This window comes from Ciona robusta, chromosome 4 (assembly GCF_009617815.1).
Source record: "Ciona robusta chromosome 4, ASM961781v2".
Lineage (NCBI taxonomy): Eukaryota > Metazoa > Chordata > Ascidiacea > Phlebobranchia > Cionidae > Ciona > Ciona robusta.
In genome coordinates, this window is record NC_143238.1 from 3,719,903 (window position 1) to 3,739,419 (window position 19,517).

The following is a 19,517-nucleotide window of genomic DNA, read 5'->3' on the forward strand; positions in this document are numbered from 1 at the left end:
TAAATAATCTACAATAAAGGCTATACCGTATAACAATAACAAACAAACATGAAAACGCACGCACATTTTTATTCATCTTACAAGCGAAACGCAGCACATTTTCGAATTACAGCATCAGAGATTCGCCCGATGAGACAGAAAGCCTCGGGCTATTTTTTTACAGTAGATTGAAATTAAAAGCACATGCACAGGTTGCAGCGTTGCTTCAGCACGTTTTTTACATGTGTGATTGAAAGCACAGGCATTAAGACTTTATACGGACCGATTTGTGCTAAAATAATGAACCAGAAGTACCTTCGTCGAGCGATCGCACTACCTAGAAAAAATGGCGGACAAAAAAGATTATAATACCTATAAATATGAGTGGCACTTCATATGTTACAAAATACACATGGCCGATATATAACACACAGAATTCTCGTACATCAGTGGAAAGTATAAAACTGCCACAAAAGACGCCAACTGAAGATATGTACCAATGATACTTGGCCCAAGGCACGATTGATCACAAACACAATGAAAAGTGTGGAAAGTGCATGGAAAAGATGGGTTTCTGTAAATATATTCACATAGTAGAGTTGAGCATTCCTTTTCTCTGTGCTGCAACTGATTCAAAATGAGGCGAAGTGATTGTGTTGGCAATACTAAAGCAGTAAGGCGAATGATAGTTATATGAAATATGAATTCATTATTAAAAATATAAGATTAAAAGTAAAACAGTTAGAAAAGGGCAGAGAAAAGTGTGCAGTTGGAAATTCTTAGTAATAAAGTGGGAAGGATATAATTGCTAACAAACCCACAACATCAGTACACAACAAAAATCAACACTCATTTCATACATAGATACATATGTAGTTATAGATTCAAAATATTTCATTTACCATGATCAGTTTACAAGAGAAAGTTACATAAAGTACTGCAGAAGGCTAACTTAAAATCCACTACAAGAAATTTGATGAAAATACTTAAAACAACCAGCTGTCAACCTAAAATTAATTACTTGCTGGCCAATTAAAACTTGTGTAAAAATTCTGTAGAAAAGATTTTTCCTGTTTAATATATTTGTGTGCTGGTAAAATGGTCTAGACAAATGCTTCGGATCCACTGGTGTGGTTGCCAGCAGTGAGAGATCTATGTTCTTCAACTTCATCATTGCCTGGAATATTCCGGTAGCTCATTGAACCGCTCCTAAAAACAAACGAATGTAACCTACTTATCGTTGTGTTGGCACAACATCATAAGTTATAAACTTATATTCTACTTAAGGCTATTATACAAGTTATCTTGCATGCAACTTTGTAGGAGATATTTTTGTGCGCATAATCAATGCAACCTATTGAGACGTAAGTTTATGCAATGACTTGGTAAGCAGCATCAAGCCTTGAACCCAATGGAAGCAGCAACGGAGCTTGAATCCAGTATTCGCTAGCTAAAGGCAAACCACTGAACAATTAAGCCAGAAAATTAAGGTTTATCTATATACTAAATAAGTTATGAAAACAAAAAAAAAATGTTTAAACTTGAAGTTGCAGCGATTTTTCTTCCACACATAGAAGATTGCAATGCATATAATTATTCCTACAGCTGCCCCTGCAAACCACATAGCTGTATACGTTCCATTTGGATTACTGCTGCTCTGAATGTGGACATTAATTGGTTGGTTTGTTTCTGCAAAGTAGAACACTTTGTAAATAGAAAGAAAACGAATAAAAATATTTTTTTAAATACAAAGAAATCTTTAAATAGAAGGAATTTTTAAATAGAATGAATTTTTTTAACTAGAAAGAACTTATAAAAGTAGCAGGTTTTACCTTCAGCTGGATTACAGAAACCCCATGTATTATCACTGTCAAAGTTAGCAGTTGTTGCACACCATAAGCGGTTGTCTGATCGCCCAACAGTAATACAAGTGCTGTAGGAGCTTTTTTTGTATTGGAAGGGAAAATGACACACAGCGCCATTTGCATTTCCTTCAATGGTGCGTAATACTGCAGAGAAAAATTAGTAAATAACAAAGCATATTTATTGTAACATATAATAATAACTTTATTTGTCTTTTTGATTACGGTAGCGAAGATTTAAAAACATTTTAAAAGAAAAAAAACAGGATACAGCGACAAAACAACAGTTGTTAAAACACTCTTACAGTAAAAACAAATTTTCATTTAGTTGGAAGAAAATAAGCGTGGTAGCCACACCTAGCAGATAAACGAGCCATTTATGTTTAAATATTATCAAGCAAGTATTTTAATAGAAACACAAGTGCGCATAAAGGTATATAGTATATAGATATATTCATACCCGGACATGAGACACTTTCATTAAAATGAGTTAAAAACATTCCATCCAGTTTAGCAGGAAATTCGCATCTGTAAAACATAAGTCAAGCTCACTAGAAAGAAGTGTTGTTGAAATATTGTTACTTACTGAATCCCATCGCCAAACAATGTCCTCAGATTTCTGTTTTGTTTCAGATAGTGTCTCAAATCATTCATACTGCATTGACAATCGAAAGGATTCCCGGCGACAAATATTTTTTGAATAACTTTTTGATCCATCTGTTTATGACAAACATGTTATTGATTACATTTCAGAAAAAATAATGACAAACTAGTGAACATGTTTGACCGATTCAAAATTCTGAAAAATGTGGACTAAATGACTTAAGAGAGATACTAACTTGAGAGATACTAACTTGGGTAATGTCTTAAGGACAAGAGAGATACTAACTTGGGTAAGATCTTGTATAGTTTCCAAACTCAGAGAAGTAAGAAGGTTCTGCTCCATATGAATAAACCTGAAATTAAAAACCATTGATCAAGCATAGGAAAGTAAATTTTACAAACACTTTAACCACAAATCAATGACTGCTTATAAATATATTGATCCTCATTATATTTTAATGCCATGCTGTGATTGCTGACCGTTAAAGTAGATATAATCTTTAACTTATAGGGTGGGCAAACCATGCAGAGATAACGAACCGTAGGGCAGTGAGTCCTTGGAATGCGTGAGGTTGAATGTTGGTAATTTTGTTACTACGTATGTACAACCATTGTAGTTTATTCAAACCCTGTATTAGAAATGTGAAGTAATTAAGAACGATATTGGATAAAAAACAGCACAGCATGTAATAATAATAAATTAACAATACATACAGCAAACCACTTGGCGTGTATCATTTCTAATTCATTGTTGTCCAAAACAAGAATGCTCAGCTTTACTAAGTTCTTGAATAAGTGGTTGGGAAAGCTGGTTAACTTGTTATCACGTAATGTCAGTGTTGTGATTTTGCTGTTGTGATCGAGAGCCTAAAAATAAATGCTGTTATTGTTATGCTGCCACTGTATTAAAAAAGTATATGCTAAAGTTACCATTACGTCAGATTTTTTTATGGACAGCTGTAAACTTACCCCAGCAGCAAAGGATGCAATTTTGTTCTTGTCCAAACGCAACTCTGACAAATCAGTAAAGGATGCAAAGTCTGTCGCCTGAATGGTTCTAATACTATTTGAAGTAAGACTTATTGTTGTACTGGCTGCAGGCATGCCCTGTGGTACTTCTGTAATGACATGGTTAAGTTTACAACACTGTTAATGAAACGAGAAAACCAAACCTTGCCATCCTCCTTCTGTGGAACTACCATCTCCAGAACAATCTGTGTTGCTTGCTAAACAAGTACAGTTTTTGGGGCATTGACTGCTGTGCTGTTTAATTACCATAGTATCTTTATTTACTTTGGTCTGCAGAAAATTGAAGCTACTTAAAGATTAGCTCAATAAGAAAGTTGAAGCTACTTGATTATGATACTACACTAATGAAGAATTTGTAAATAATCACTATATAAATATGTAACCCAAATGAGTACAGATATATCCACATACTTCAACCTTTATTGGGCTCACCTCAGCTGGCTTATCCACAGGGGTGTCATTTGGTCCAGTTGCTTGTGTAACTTTGGTTTTATACTGCACAGAACCCTTAAAATTAGTTGCAGTGCAGTTATAAGTGCCAAAGTCCTCAGTTTTAAACTTGTGAATGACTAGTGTGCCATTCTGATATGCTTCTATACCTTCAAACCTATCTGCATTGTGAAAATTGTACTTGTCTGCGTTTGGTGCTGTCCATGTGATAGTTGCATGTGGTATTCCTGAGCGAATAAATGAAAATATAAATGTCACTTGCTTGAATATGTATTCAGTAAAAAAAGATTACAAATGCATTTAACTTAAGACCAGCATATTTCAGTTTAAAAACATATATATATATATATATATATATGTATATATTTTACAAACTTACCACTCACAACACAACGCAGTTCAATGGTGTCACCGACATGCAACTGAGAGTTTTGTGAGATTTGGGTGATAGTTGGTAGATCACATGTTGTATTCATCACCGTTGCGGTTGGTGATAATACATTTTGATCCTTTAAATTAGCTGGGCTGAAAAAATATGAAATGTAACAGTGGTAACTTTCCACATTTGTCAATCACAAAACTGGTTTAATATCTAAATTACAGTGATTGGACTAGTTTATACTAGAGTTCTTAAAACAAGACTGTTACATAGCATTAGAACATATTGTTGCCATTTAATTGAGCTGTTTTTTTTAAATTAAATTTTTTAATTAGTTACAGTATTTAAGCCGAACCGGAGCTCAAAAGTGTTTTTTTCTATGGGCGCATGGGTAAAAAAGGGCAGAATGCCGCTCCTGTTTGTGATTGCTATAATATTGCATGTGAAAAACTATTGAGTGGTGTATAACTGTAAACCATGTGTTCTGTTTGATTTTAATTGGGCGATTTTCAAATAAACAGCAACCTATTCTCATACACCTTACTCCCTAATTACGTCAATAGCGATCGGGCACATTAAAGCTTAGCAACCTTATGTTTTACTACAGCAAAATCCTACAAAATAATGTATGTTCTGGCTAGCTTTCTTTAAAAATTAAATATCATTAATAAAACTAACCTATGACATGTAAAAGCTTGTCCACGAATCAAATGTTGAAACCATTTTGCACTTTTCATCCATTTCACATGAGGTGTCATTGCGCAATCGCAGGACCATGGATTATTTTCAAATCTTAAATCCTGAAACAAACACAATTTGCTGAACGACATTTCTTGCAATAGTATTAGCCATAAAAACACAAAGATGTTTAAGCCAGTGTTTTAGTTCTAGTAAAGGCATGTGTCTTTTAATTTATAAGCAATAACAAAAAGTCCACAACAATATTTTAATTAAGATATTTATTTAATCTTATTTTCGTATAGTAGTGAATAATTAACATTATTTTGATATTGTACACCAGACCATGACAATAATTGGACTTAGACCACTGTTTCTCAACCTTACACCGATGGTGGCCCTTTTCAATGACACAAAGGGCTTTACTTAAAAAGCAAATGCAGTCAATATTGAAATGACCAGATTTTCTTTTTAAGTATGCTTTAAAAGAGGCCATTAGCAGAAGTATGCTCATAGACCCCCAATAAATGCTCTGTAGTTTTATTTTCAAGGTCATTTTCGTTCTAAAGGTTACTTTCACTTGGACTGCAATTATTTTTTCAATGAAAAAGTTAAGTACACAGCTATTCATTTTTTACATATTTAAACACCATTACCGTCATAAGGTTTGATTTCATTCCACTTATCCATTTATGTTGAAACGTAAACAAATTGTTGCCGTTGAGTCTGAGTCGAGTCAGATGCGACAGATGAGCAAATGCATGAGGATGAATAAAGGAGATGTTATTGTTATGAAAATCGAGTTCTTCCAACTTATCCAGGTCATACAACAGAAAATGTTGAATGAATTCCAATTTATTATTATCTAGTCGCAATACCTGGAACAAGAAACAGGATATTATATTATAAAATAATTTAATATTAAATGGAAAATGGTATACAATTCTTCAGACACATTACTTTAAATCAAATAGGGTATTAAAACTAATGCCTAAAATATGTATGTTTTATTAATGATATGTGGTTATATACATGATTTTACACCTGCAATTTCAAAGGGTTCCATTCAAATATATCATCCGTAACTCTTTCAATGTTATTGTTGCTCAAAATTAAGGTTTCCAGATTATCAAGGTTGTCAAAGGCATCATACATCAGTGTTGATACTCCATTGGATGAAAGGTCAAGGTGGATCAGACTGCTAGTTTCAGGAATCTTGAGCAGAATATATATATATTTTCAGGAATATTTGTAGAAAATAAACTGGGTGATCATATTATATTAACTATCACTGCAGCAGTTTTTGGAAATTAAATATTTGCTGCAGGAAGTTATAAGTCCGTGGCATGACACATAAATTTGCCACATAAAGGTAAACATCTGAGGTTCACAAAAGTTTCCACACTGTTACTAGCAATGAGGAGAAAATAAAACTGTTATGTTACACAGATAGGAAAACACCTTGGCTCAGTTGGTAAAACATGTTTTATAGTATGTCTTGATAAATTATTATGCAAAATGTTTTACACAAAAAAAAAGTTAAACTTTGCTTGGTCAAACATTGCTTCATATTATTTAAATTATAAAATCTGAACGAGACCCTTACAGAAGAGACATTCGAAATTGAGTTATTGCTGAGGTCTACAGTTCGTACTCCAGTTGGAAAAGTAGTTGGTATCTTGTTTAAGTTTTTCTTTTTACAGTCGTATACAAAGTCGCTGTTAGTGCACCTGAAATAAAATACTAATAATACCAATCACTTTAAAATGAAGAAAGCATGCATGATATTACTGGTAGCTGTGATAAAAGAGTAAAAATGGATTGAAATGTATATTTTTTAATGTTTAATTTCTATTTTTAGTAAATTGAATAAGCTATTAATGGACTCTGCATGTGTTGTTTTTTTAATTACTTTCAATTGTGTTAACTGTAAAAACAGGTCATTTTTTTGTTACGTTATTGTTTGCTATTATAAGTTATAATTTAACAGTATTGCATAGACATACCCTTGTATTCCTTGAGCCAGGCAACTAAGAATTTGTCCATTTAATAAAATGTAAGAGAAGAAACACAGAAAAATTCTGGTCATTGTCACCAGTAAAATAAACTTATAAAAAGCAACAGTCTAAATTAAAAATAAAACGTATGTTAATTTCTGTTAAATTACAACATTTCATGTCCTGTTGCCGAACTTCGTTTCTTTCAGTTAAGTTTAGCTCGTTTTAGTTTAGTTCCTACATGGCGCAACACTATCACGTGACTAAGATAATATTCTAATCGGCACGCTATGTTTTAAATGGAAAACGAAATTAAATGGTTACAGTTGTGTATTAAACTTTTCACATAACGAACAAACAAACCACGCATTCACGAAGTGAGACAATAGCTTCCTGTCTCACATGACCTCAGACAGTGAAACCTCTTACAAAGCACAGAAAGTCGGATATCCAAACATCGACTGAGTCACCAGACACAAGGTGTTGGCCGAGTCGCGGTTGACATCGCTGGTGCAAAATATGGTCCCACTAAAGTTGAAACACCGAAAAACAATGCAGAATAATAAACTATTTCTAGGCAGCAGATTAGCTAAAATCACAAAAAGAATTTCCATCGACTTGATGTAACACCAGTTTCACATTCTCGTTCGGATACAGCAGTGTTTTTATCAATCAATCCTAAACGGTTATCGAATGTTGAGGTAAATGAAGCTTCATCGTCGTCCCAGTTGAAACGCGTTAACTTTTCTTTCATATCTTTAAGCAAATCTCGCCAGGATTTGCCAGCAAGGTCAAAGTTATCGTAGCGATATCCGAAAAGTTGTTCGTAGTAATAACTGCCGATCGCTGTCCAAACACCAGATCTTCCAGTTACAGGGTTCGGATTCATCGTCTTGTTGCAAAAGGGGGAGAGTGGCATACTCATTTTAAACGTCATTTCTTCACTGCTTATCTGAATGTTGAAACAACTGATGATGAACAAATGGGCTACCAGTATACTATTGCTACACTTAATGAAATAAAACACTTATTGCGTCTAAACTTACATTTTTATACCCATTACCAACGGAATAAAGTGACCAATCCTGAATATCAAGCTCATCCCGGATAAGTTTGAACAGCGCAAATATTCTGTCTATTTGGCTGTGATGTAACAAAAATATCGGATCCCAGGCTGCATATTTGGTGGTTGGCATGCCGTATGTGCATTTATTAAAAGTGTAATCAACGCACATACACATATGGATCTGCAATAAAATAATGTAGTTGCCATAATTGTTTTGTAATTTTTTACTGTTTTACCGCTGTTTTACCTACTTGATTGTGAGGTCCATCTTCTATTTGCTTGTCAAAAAATTGAAAAGTGTTTGATAAAAGCCCTCTGATAACGCCTCTTTTTAGGAAATCAGTATGCAGAACGCCACGTAAATCGTACGATCGCTGATTTTCCCTGTAAAAACAAGTTTTACTGCAAATGTGTATAAAGATATTTGTTTGAAATTTGTATGTTATGTATATAAAGATATTCACGTTCGGAATTTGGATAATATGTGCCAAAGCTGTCCCATCTTACCCCAGATTAATAAATAAAGTTAAAAAGCCTCACAAAGGAAAAGGTAATTCCTCCACTGGTTCGTGACCATGTATCACCGATGAATAGAATGGGTTAGGAAACACTTCTCCCGTTTCAGGGTCACTAAATGTTGGTGTCCCTATAAGAATCTGCAAATCTTCCCAATTTCCCTCAGTCCAATCCCAAAATGGAATTCCAAGTGTTTTGTTGCGAAGATATTTGTTGATACCTATACTCGCACGGGAGTGAGAGAGATCACATTATAAGAACCGTTTATATTATTTAGCGTCTTGAAAGTATAAATTTTAGCAATATGCCATTATTTACTGAAATAATAAAATCGGGACCAGTAACAAAACCTGTCTCTGCTTGAACTACGATCAAGCGATGCCAGGCGAAAAACCTCACATCATCATGCCAGCTACAGTGCCCGTGTTCATGTCCTTTAATATTTCGGTACCAGGGACATCTGAAAGGCCACCCATGCCAACCAATAATATTCTGAGAGATGAAAATTGTTTAAAAAGTAGAAAGCATTTTCGGTTAAAAATACAGCTTACATTGTATCCTTTTTTACTCTGATCTTCTTTAAATCGAGCCATTGCTTGTACGATATCGAACATTTCATCGTCAGACAAATCACGGATATTTTTCCTTACTACAAACGCTTAAAATAAAAAGATAAGTCAGGAGACCCATTACGTCACAAGAAGAAGGAACTATTCAATGGTAAAAATAACATTATGATTGCAGAAAAATGAAACGTCAGTGGATAGCAGGTTTCTTAAAATAGCCAAACAAAAAGTGCGCAATATAATCACGGACGTTTGTGGCTCACGTTTAGTTATTTTGCTGCATGTTCTTGATTGACTTCCAGCGCCTACGCATCTTCCTGTCGCATCTGCTGCATGTTTTGTACGACATCGTCTGCTTCGTGTTTCAAGTCCTCCCCATTCTGTGCTCAAACATGACGTCCACGACTCCCATGGTGTCCATGAAGCTATAACACCAATAAACAAGTTATATCGCTACAATTACAGTATAAACTAACACATTCATCACTACATACACATTACATTTCAATTCACATTACTTTTTAGGCAGCTTATTCTATCTTTTCCAATTCCATATCCTTTTCGACACGAGCACCGACAACAGTTATCATCGTACCTTATTCGATTATGCTGGCATTGTTCTGAGCATTCAGTTCGATCTGCAGACAAACAGCTTCCACGTTTTGTTTCATGAACCGGACTGACGCATCATTACCGGTAACGACATTTCTTATACTAAGTAATGATACGAACCACAATGATATGGAACATATACCTGCTGTGCTATTACACCATGCTACATCTTGTTTCTTAGTATCCGCGTCGTAAACCGTATGTGCGTCTTCTTCTTCGCCATTTTCCACTGTTAAAACAGGGAATCTTAATTAATTTGTTCACACATAAGGCAGCAACGGCTGTGTAATTATACCTGTTGTATTTTGTTGCAACTCAGCGTGGAATTCGGCGGCGTAAATTCTACACCTTAGGCATAAAACCCACAAGAGTATGAACATACAACACAGTTTTCGACTCCAAATACTCATAGTCATCATGTCGATTCGATAACATTCACATCTCTAGGTCATTATTTATGTTTCTTTGAATAACATTTTAATCTGAACACAGAAACGTTGTCTATTACATACCGTTAAGATGTAAAGCGTCATTACTCTACATTCTATACACAATGCTGATTTTCCTTTCTTGCATCTACTAGATTCTGATTAGAACTTAGACCAACGAACGCCTTCCGTTAAAGCACTTCATCCGTTGCACCGTTTATATCCTGCGCGCGCGTGACGTTCTGGCCGATTCAAGTATTTATATCGCCTGTGTCTGTTTTGTTTTATACAGGGATAATATGGCTGAACAGAAAACGAATTAGCAGCTTATGTATTTCGGCTAAAACAACAAAACTATATGTCTTAAAAAAAATGATGTGTATGTATATAACCTAAACTCAACTTAAAAACACTACAACCAGAATAAACCCAGATAAACTCTCGGAAGATGGGACACCTTATTATTCTTTATAAAACCGGATCTTTTGATATTATGTGCCAAAGGTGTCAAGTCTTTCTGCCATCCTGCTGCATATGTAAAAAACTCGGCCTCTAATACATAAGTAGAACAAGTCAGCACCGAAAAAAACAAAAAAATCATATATGTATTTTAATGTTTAACAATCTTTTACCGCTTCGAACTGTGTTTAATATTCGTTTCTTTAGTACCCATAAAACAGAAGAAAAGTATCAAGAGAGCAACGCTAAGATTAAAAACACATAATGGTCAAAATTAGAAGACTGAGCGAAAAACATAAAATTCTGTGTAACTTTCATTCTGGTTTTGGAGGAGTGAATCCATATGTTTAAAATACATACAAGTTAGTTCATAGGCCTTCTTGGTGCAGCAAACTAAAGTTTAGTTAAAACTGCCCTTGGGGCAAAAATTGTTCGTTTTTCCCGACGCATACCTTGGTGCCACTCACAGGATAACTTGTGTAATTCGTTATTAAACCCAAGCTTGGTTTTAAAAGAGAAACGAACGGAGCCGAGTCTTCATCCCAATTCGGACGCTTAAATTTCAACTTCATGTCTGTAAGTAGAACTTGCCAAGGTTTTCTGTCCAGATTAAAGTTATCGTAACGATACCCAAAGAGCTGTTCGAAGTGGTAACTGCCAGCGGTTGTCCAGGTGCCCTTTCTACCGGTCACGTGGTTTGGGTTCATTGTGACATTGCAAAATGGCGAGAGAGGCATATTAAACTTAAAATAAACGTCTTTTCGCAGATTTTCAACACTTTCTTTGGTAGAACTGACTTGTTTCGCCTACGTAAAAAAAACATAATTTGTAGTAAATGTTTTTTCACACGAGTTTTTTTTATTAAATTTAGGTTTATATAATAGCACATGTTCATAAAACAGACGCTGTTTGTTACCATTTTGTATCCATGAAACATTCTTTCTTGTGTCCAATCTTGAATTCCTAGTTTTTCCCGTAAAAGTCGATAAAGGGCATAAAGTCGATCCATTTGGCTGTGGTGTAGTAGAAAGGCAGGGTCCCACGCTGCGTATGGAGTTGTAGGCATTCCATAATGGCAGCGTTTCTTTTTGGATGTCGCATTGACGATTTGCGTTTCGTTACAAAAGCAAACATGTATCTGTGCCAATAAATCGTTTTTGTTTTAATTTTTAAGTTGCATTATGTGAATAGGCATATACCCTTTATTACTACCTGGTTATGAGGATTTTGTTCCAATTGTAAATCGAAAAACTGGTAATTGTTCGCCAGCAAAGACCGGATTGTACCCCTCAGCATGTAGTTGGAAGCCAATAAGCCTGATATTGACATACCTCTTTGAGCGTGTCTGTAAACGAATTAGGAAATTCAATATTTATTAACAATTCGGATACCAATACACCAGTACACAGGATATGGGATTCCGTTAATTGGTTTGTGTCCTGGCATAACAGAAGGATTGAACGGGTTGGGGTAGGTTTGGTTGATATAAGGATCATGGATGGTTATGTTGCGAAAATAAAACGGAATATCATCCCAATCACTTTCCGTCCAATCCCAATATGGAATTCCCAACGTCTTGTTCCGGAGGTATTTACTTAACCCTGAAGTTGAAACAGAATGTTAACAAATGCCAACAACGAATGTAAACATAATATTAAAAAAATGTAATCTTGCCCATTTCCAGCTGGAGTGTAATTAATCGATGCCATGCACAAAATCTCAAGTCAGTGTGCCAACTGCAATGCCCATCCTTATGTCCAGGAAACTTTTTGTTCCAGGGGCAGCGGTATGGCCAGCCGTGCCAAGATATTATGTTCTATAAACATAAAGCAAATGACCGATTGATTTATGCTTAATTAAGTTAGTTTGACTTCAATAATTACTGTATATCCATTCGTGGAGTTGTCTTGCTTAAAACGAGCCAATGCTTGCAAAATATCAAACGTTTCTTCTTCTGTCAAGCTTCTTATATTTTTTCGAATGATAAATGCTGGACATAATTAATAACCAGTAATTTTCTAGGTGTGACTTCTTATTTTATTTGTCTTACTTTTAGTTATTCTGCTGCATGTTCTTGATTGACTTCCAGCGCCCACACATCTTCCTGTCGCATCTGTTGCATGTTTTGTACGACATCGTCTGCTTCGTGTTTCAAGTCCTCCCCATTCTGTGCTCAAACATGGCGTCCACGACTCCCATGGTGTCCATGAAACTGAAAATGGTTTGTTAATACAGCAATCTACAATGTATAGCACACATTACAGATTTTCTAACCTCTAATACAGCTCCGTCTATCTGTTCCAAGTGCGAATCCTCTACGACAGACGCAACGACAACAGTGGTCAGAGTAACCAACCTGATCTTGCTCACAATTTACCCAACAATATGTCCGGTCTAAACACAGATTGACTATTCAGTGTTGTAATACAAAACCACCCAATACCCTTTCACGCCTTGAACCCAATAGTGAACACTGATTACCAAACCACAACGCATTAATTTATAGGTTAAAATTTTAGTCAAATTATTAAGAAACAAGTATGCAATTTTTTTGTCTTACCTGTGCTCATGTCGCAATCCACCCCGTTTATAACGGGTAGAAACGCATTAGATTTTAACTTTTCTTTGTCAAAAGTGACTGCGTAATTCGGCTTATGTTCTATAACAAACAGTCGGGTATTTAGAAATATTATATAAAAAAGTATACATACCGCACTTTTATATTTACTAACCTTTAGCAATGACAAGCAACAGAACAGATTTGAATATACAAACAGAAACAACAAATAACAAGATACTTGATGACATTATAACAAACGCTCTGCAATATTCCCTTTTAGATCGTTTACCATTGGCTATACTGTAAAACTTTTCAACAGCTTTGTGGCAGCAGCTTATACTTTGTATATAAAGTTCTTGGAACACTTCCGCCAGTATTAACAGATTTCGTGTGTAACGTATTGTTTCGTTTAGCGTTGAACGGTTTTGGTTTTTGTGTGTGGTTTGCTGTGGCGTTCTGGTGTGTTGTTTCCCAATTTACTTCCATTTTGTGTTTGGCTTTTGTGTTGAATTGATACGTCTCGCGCTTGTTAACCTCTAAGCATGATTGGTCGTCGTGGCGCGAGTGCGCCTTTTTCTTCTGTTTTACTTGCATCAGCCCAAAGATTGCATAAGATCGGCAGTTCTCGTTGTGTATATGGTGTAGAAACGTTGTATTGTGTATTGGATTAACGTGGTTGTAACGTGGTTGTATTCGGTTACGTTGGTCAAAACTTTATAGTGTTTGAGCGTTATCCTTACCGTTCTAATCGTTTTATTATAGTAGTTTTTATATGTTATTAAACCGTTAAGAAATCCTACATCAGTCTGGTCAGTCGCGGTAGGCCGTTAGAGCAGCGTCCCGGACCACACTTTACGTAACAACTTTTGGCGATCCTGCCAGGACCCTGTTACCGCTTGACTGTTGTAGGTATTTCAGCACAGCGAGGACTCCACGACGACTCTTTTTTATATCGCTTTTAGAGTATTTTTAGCGTTTTACGATTTTTATCCTTGATATTATGGCTTTTAATCTTTTTATAACACCACCGTCCTACTCGCCTACCGGAGATATAACGGAATTTTTGGCGTTGTTTAATTCTTACTGTGAGAGCGTGAAAGCCAGTGAAGAGGTTAAGCGTCACCTCTTTATATCGACAATAGACAATGAACTAAAATGGCAAATTCAGGGAAAAGACCCTTGCATTTTCAAGTTGCCCTACAAAACGATCGTGGAAAGAGCTATTGCAGTGATCAACGGCACGCCTCACCGAGAGAAGACGCGCTCCGAGCTGTTTACTCGCCAACAAAAGCGAGACGAAAGCAAGCGCGAGTTTGTCTACGCCCTAAAGCATCTCGGCTCCCGCGCGTACGCGGACGAGGAGGAAACCAGCATGCGTAACGAAGTTCTCTATCTGGCGTTAGTGCATGGCCTGGTCGACAAAGAACTGGCGAATTCAATACCAAAGAAAATAGGGTACTCCCGAGACTTCTGGGATGCAGCGGAGCTTGTAATCAATTCAGAATCCTCATCTCAAGTACTGGAAGTAGCTCCTATTGCGAATGTTCCCAAAAAGGAAAGCGTGACAAAACAAGTAGACACGACGAGGGAGGACTTGATCACCATGAGGTTAGAATTGGAAAACATGAAGCGCATGTTAGCTTCATCTGGAGCACCACGAGTGGGAAACGTACCAACACGACCCACCCCAACTGCTGGTCGCGAATGCTTCAGTTGCGGTCAGTACGGACACATCCGAAGATTTTGCCCAAACTTACAACCAAGGGTAAGGAACAGTACGATCTCTGATAATGTTGTGAGAAATGGACATTTCAATAACCGAGGACCTTACAGCAGGGTGCATTCGACAGGACGAAATATTCGTGCTGACTCCGCAAGAAATGAGATACGAACCAAAAGAACAGGAAACGAAGAAACGGTGAGCCTATACCGCTTTACAAACGTTATGATCGGGAATATGATGCTTCCCGCTCTCGTAGATACTGGTTCAGCTGTAACTTTATTACATTATGATAAATATATGGATTTGAAACCCCAAAACGGATTGTCTCCACTTCCTCCTAATGTTAAATTCGTTGGTGCGAATGGTAGATCGGTGACTGTACTGGGTAAAACGAAACTAACACTAGTTATCGGCGGTTTGAAAACGTTATCCGAGGTGTACGTTGCGAGAGATATCTCGTACGATTTCATTCTGGGATTGGACTTTTTGCAGCAAAATCATTGCCGTTTGTGTTATAGATCAAACTTGATGTCTACGCCGAAATCCAACGTCCCACTCTTGTCCAAACCTTATATCCCGGAGTGTCATGAAGTATGTGTAACTGAAAAAGTCGAAGTTCCTGCGTTTACAGAGGTAATAGTACGTGCTTTATTCAGTCGACATGGAGTAAATAATGAACTTACACCAGAATTCCCGGCGTTTGTCGAAAGAAACGAGCAGTTTTGCTCTCGGTTCGGTTTATTGACGGCCAACGGTATTACGACAGTTAAAAATAATGAAGTACATGTAAAATTGGCAAATTTTACGAATGATCCTGTGTGTATACCGAATGGAGTGCGGATTGCATCCATTGTTCCCATATCTGCGTATGGTGATGTGTCGGACTGTCCCCCTAGTACTTGTGTAGTACTAGGATGTAACAAAAGAGAAACCGCGTACGAACGAAACGCTCCAAGGCGCAGTGTCGCATCAGTTTCCCGCAAACACCTTAATCAATCTGCTGTAACTAAACATAAGTTGGTGGTCGACGGCGTGAACCTCAGTGACAAACTTAATGAACAACAGAGGAAAGCCGTAGAACGCCTGTTGCACGACCATACCAATGCTTTTTCTGTTTCGAGCACAGATTTAGGTCAGACGAACTGGGTAAAACACAACATCGACACGGGAGACGCAAGACCGATAAGGCAGCCCCCAAGAAGAACCTCACACCACACGCGACAGCAGATCGAGGATATAATTTTGGAAATGAGAAGTCAGAACTTGATAAAACCTTCAACTTCTCCGTGGTCAAGTCCAATTGTTTTGGTGAGGAAAAAGTCGGGTGAGCCACGTTTTTGCATTGATTACCGCCAGCTAAATGAGGTAACCAAGAAAAACAGTTACCCTATACCACGCGTCGATGACAGCTTGGACGAAATGGCCGGATCCACTTTCTTTTCAACGCTGGACTTAAAATCTGGCTATTGGCAAATACCAATGGATGCAGATTCAACAGAGAAAACCGCGTTTGCTAGTCACGCGGGACTGTTTGAATTTACCGTAATGCCAATGGGCCTTTCTAATTCCGCAGCCACATTTCAAAATCTTATGCGAATAGTATTAACAGGTATGGAATGGAAGGGAGTGTTGGCCTATCTGGACGATATCGTTGTGTATGGACGCAATTTCGATGAACACTTACAACGATTAGATGAAGTGCTGAACCGAATCGAAGATGCGGGACTCACTCTGAAACCATCGAAGTGCAACCTGTTCGAAGAAAAGGTTCGATTTCTTGGACACATTGTCTCTAAAGATGGCATAGCCTGTGATCCGGACAAGATTGTAGCTGTAGCTTCGTGGCCGGTACCCAGATCAGTGAAACAGGTACGTCAGTTTGTTGGTTTGACTTCGTATTATCGGAAGTTTGTAAAGGATTATGCAAAAACTGCCGCACCGTTGCATAAGCTTACAGAGAAAGGACGCAAGTTCGAATGGACAGACGAATGTCAACAGTCATTTTCCGCTCTAAAAGATATGCTGGTTGTAGCCCCTATACTGCAATACCCTAACTTTTCTCGTTCTTTCATAGTAGACACAGATGCTTCTGACCACGCCCTGGGATGCGTGCTTGGACAAGTCATTGACGGGAAAGAACATGTGGTGGCATATGGTAGCAGGACACTCACGAAAGCAGAACGACACTACTCTACCACGCGAAAGGAGTTACTCGCAGTAATCTTTGCAACAAAACTATTTAAATGCTATCTTTTAGGCCGGAAGTTTACACTACGAACAGATCACGCATCTCTCCGATGGCTATGGAAATCTCGGGAAATCTACGCGCAATGTGCCCGTTGGGTAGAATACTTGGCCCAATTCAACTTCGAGATTGTACATCGCCCAGGAGTCAAACACAAGAACGCTGATTCGTTGAGTCGACGAGACGAGGACGACAACTGTCCGTACAACGTCAAGGAGGAAAAGATATCAAGCAACAAAAATGAAATTCGCAAGGTATGTGGAATTGATTTACTTACTTCATGGGGCTGCCCTTTGACCGAATTACGCGAAGCCCAGCGTAGCGATGAATGTCTGGCCCCGGTTTTTAGCTGGCTAGAACGTGGAGTCAGACCCAAATACTGTAAAGTTAAAAAACTACCCTCAGAATCTCGTCATTATTGGACCCTGTTTCAGAAATTAAGACTCGAAAACGATGTTATATACGTAAGAGGCGATGTCAGTACCATACCCGGCTGTGTAACAGATAAAATTGTAGTACCACAGGAATTACGTCCGAAAATCTTGTTTTCCCTTCACGATGTAGCACACGGTGGGGCACATCTGGGAATGACAAAGACTCTGGGAAAGATTTCGGAACGATTTTATTGGCCACAGTGGCGAGAGTATGTTCAAACCTATTGTCGGCAGTGTAAAACCTGTGGACTGAACAAAAGACCGACCAAAAATTTAACCGCACCTTTAGTACCATCACAGGAAACAAGAGCGTTGCAGCGGATCGAGATTGACGTCCTTGGCCCCCTCCCAATGACATCACTAGGGTTCCAATACATACTCGTCGCCTGTGATGTGTTCACCAAGTATGTACGAGCCTGGCCAATGCGTCGACAGACAGCGAAGGAGACAGCAAGCCTGTTGTACCATCGATGGTTCACCGTACATGGAGTGCCAGAAACTATACACTCGGATCGAGGTACAAATTTTGAGAGTAAATTGTTTCAGGAGTTCGTTCAACTCATGGGGAGTAATAAAACTCGCAGCACGGCTTATCATCCGGCATGCAATGGTGGAGTTGAGCGTAATAATAAAACAATAACTGCCATGATCCGAAACTACGTTCAAAAGGACGAGAAGGGCTGGGACAATGCATTGTCAGCCGTGGTAGCCGCTTACAATTCAAGTAAGCATGAGAGCACTGGCGTCGCACCTCATTTTCTGTTGACAGGTCGAACACTTCGTCTCCCAGCAGACTTGATGAATCCGACACTAAACCACACAGCCGGAGAAAATTTAGAAGAGTTACAGGCACAACTATTATTGGCAGAAGAAGTAGTTCGCGAGAAATTAGAACAGCAACGGGAACGAATGAAGAATCAATACGACAAAAAGAAACACGGAGTCGAAATGAATCTCGGTGACGTAGTTTTGTTAACTAACCCAGCGGTGCCGGTTGGAAAATGCAAAAAATTTCATCTTCCATACAAAGGCCCCTTTCAGATTATCAAACGTCATGGCCCAGTCAACTACGTTATACAAGATAGCGACGGCAAACAACAAACGGTACACTACAACAGGCTTAAGCCCACAACGGTTCCTTGGCAAAGTTGGGCAAACAGAAATGGAAACAGTTGCGACGAGACGCAACCATCACCGCGACCACAACCGTCATTACCCTACTGGGGCCATGTATTAAGTCACACGGCGGAACCCTCGACGACCGATGTGCGCAATGACGAGCGCGACGATGAGCGCGACGATGAGCGCGACGATGATCGCGACGATGAGCGCGACGATGAGCGCGACGACGAGCGCGACGACGAGCACGAGGACGAGCACGATGACGAGCACGATGACGAGCACGATGACGGGCACGATGACGAGCACGATGACGAGCACGATGACGAGCACGATGACGAGCACGATGACGAGCACGATGAGCACAATGACAATGTAGACGCCAGGGGAGCTAGCCTTGGTACTGATGGGATCTGTTCCGAAGGCACGGCTGGTGCGCGGCCGGTGCGCGTAAAACGCAGATCAACACGCTACCCGGATGATGTTTTTTATTTATAATTTTTTGTTGTTGTTGTTGTACTGTTAAAAATCCTCCAGGAGTAGGATCATTATGAGTGGGGGAGTGTAACGTATTGTTTCGTTTAGCGTTGAACGGTTTTGGTTTTTGTGTGTGGTTTGCTGTGGCGTTCTGGTGTGTTGTTTCCCAATTTACTTCCATTTTGTGTTTGGCTTTTGTGTTGAATTGATACGTCTCGCGCTTGTTAACCTCTAAGCATGATTGGTCGTCGTGGCGCGAGTGCGCCTTTTTCTTCTGTTTTACTTGCATCAGCCCAAAGATTGCATAAGATCGGCAGTTCTCGTTGTGTATATGG

At 38.3% G+C, this 19,517-nt stretch overlaps 3 protein-coding genes across 3 annotated transcripts; all 3 read right to left on the bottom strand.

The window, feature by feature from the left end:
* Nucleotides 1-51: 51 nt before the first annotated feature.
* Nucleotides 52-7,142, bottom strand: LOC149736744 (uncharacterized). The gene is made up of 17 exons (XM_089876436.1): nt 6,987-7,142; nt 6,587-6,710; nt 6,025-6,195; nt 5,637-5,858; nt 4,981-5,102; nt 4,303-4,448; nt 3,906-4,150; nt 3,617-3,743; nt 3,414-3,562; nt 3,159-3,311; nt 2,985-3,073; nt 2,731-2,797; nt 2,428-2,558; nt 2,302-2,369; nt 1,812-1,988; nt 1,521-1,668; nt 52-1,188 (listed from the first exon to the last, which is right to left on the bottom strand). The coding sequence occupies exons 1-17, from the start codon at nt 7,067-7,069 to the stop codon at nt 1,083-1,085; spliced, it is 2,328 nt and encodes a 775-aa protein (XP_089732562.1). The 5' UTR covers nt 7,070-7,142; the 3' UTR covers nt 52-1,082.
* Nucleotides 7,143-7,294: 152 nt separating this feature from the next.
* LOC149736745 (hemocyanin, beta-C chain unit G-like) lies at nt 7,295-10,153 on the bottom strand. Its single transcript, XM_089877086.1, has 10 exons — nt 10,033-10,153; nt 9,858-9,966; nt 9,644-9,804; nt 9,389-9,550; nt 9,111-9,217; nt 8,910-9,051; nt 8,584-8,779; nt 8,295-8,427; nt 8,024-8,224; nt 7,295-7,929 (listed from the first exon to the last, which is right to left on the bottom strand). Exons 1-10 carry the CDS (start codon nt 10,151-10,153, stop codon nt 7,573-7,575), a joined length of 1,689 nt encoding a protein of 562 aa, XP_089733212.1. The 3' UTR covers nt 7,295-7,572.
* A 595-nt stretch (nt 10,154-10,748) lies between these two features.
* On the bottom strand, nt 10,749-14,284 carry LOC149736746 (hemocyanin type 2 unit a-like). The gene is made up of 10 exons (XM_089876484.1): nt 13,357-14,284; nt 13,185-13,283; nt 12,899-13,018; nt 12,675-12,836; nt 12,508-12,614; nt 12,299-12,440; nt 12,030-12,225; nt 11,837-11,969; nt 11,541-11,762; nt 10,749-11,430 (listed from the first exon to the last, which is right to left on the bottom strand). Exons 1-10 carry the CDS (start codon nt 13,430-13,432, stop codon nt 11,029-11,031), a joined length of 1,659 nt encoding a protein of 552 aa, XP_089732610.1. The 5' UTR covers nt 13,433-14,284; the 3' UTR covers nt 10,749-11,028.
* Between the last annotated feature and the right edge of the window lie 5,233 nt (nt 14,285-19,517).

What these genes read in the sequence shown, in the direction of transcription:
- LOC149736744 (XM_089876436.1), bottom strand. Translation starts at nt 7,069, where the DNA reads ATGACCAGAATTTTTCTGTGTTTCTTCTCTTACATTTTATTAAATGGA. An exon ending in GGAACCCTTTGAAATTGCAG is followed by an intron (nt 5,859 to 6,024) that starts GTGTAAAATCAT and finishes TTCTTGTTCCAG; the next exon opens with GTATTGCGACTAGATAATAA. An exon ending in CACAGAAGGAGGATGGCAAG is followed by an intron (nt 3,563 to 3,616) that starts GTTTGGTTTTCT and finishes ATGTCATTACAG; the next exon opens with AAGTACCACAGGGCATGCCT.
- LOC149736745 (XM_089877086.1), bottom strand. Translation starts at nt 10,153, where the DNA reads ATGACTATGAGTATTTGGAGTCGAAAACTGTGTTGTATGTTCATACTC. An exon ending in TAGAATAAGCTGCCTAAAAA is followed by an intron (nt 9,551 to 9,643) that starts GTAATGTGAATT and finishes TTGGTGTTATAG; the next exon opens with CTTCATGGACACCATGGGAG. An exon ending in TTGGTAATGGGTATAAAAAT is followed by an intron (nt 7,930 to 8,023) that starts GTAAGTTTAGAC and finishes TTCAACATTCAG; the next exon opens with ATAAGCAGTGAAGAAATGAC.
- LOC149736746 (XM_089876484.1), bottom strand. Translation starts at nt 13,432, where the DNA reads ATGTCATCAAGTATCTTGTTATTTGTTGTTTCTGTTTGTATATTCAAA. An exon ending in TAGACGGAGCTGTATTAGAG is followed by an intron (nt 12,837 to 12,898) that starts GTTAGAAAATCT and finishes AACCATTTTCAG; the next exon opens with TTTCATGGACACCATGGGAG. An exon ending in TGTTTCATGGATACAAAATG is followed by an intron (nt 11,431 to 11,540) that starts GTAACAAACAGC and finishes TTTTTTACGTAG; the next exon opens with GCGAAACAAGTCAGTTCTAC.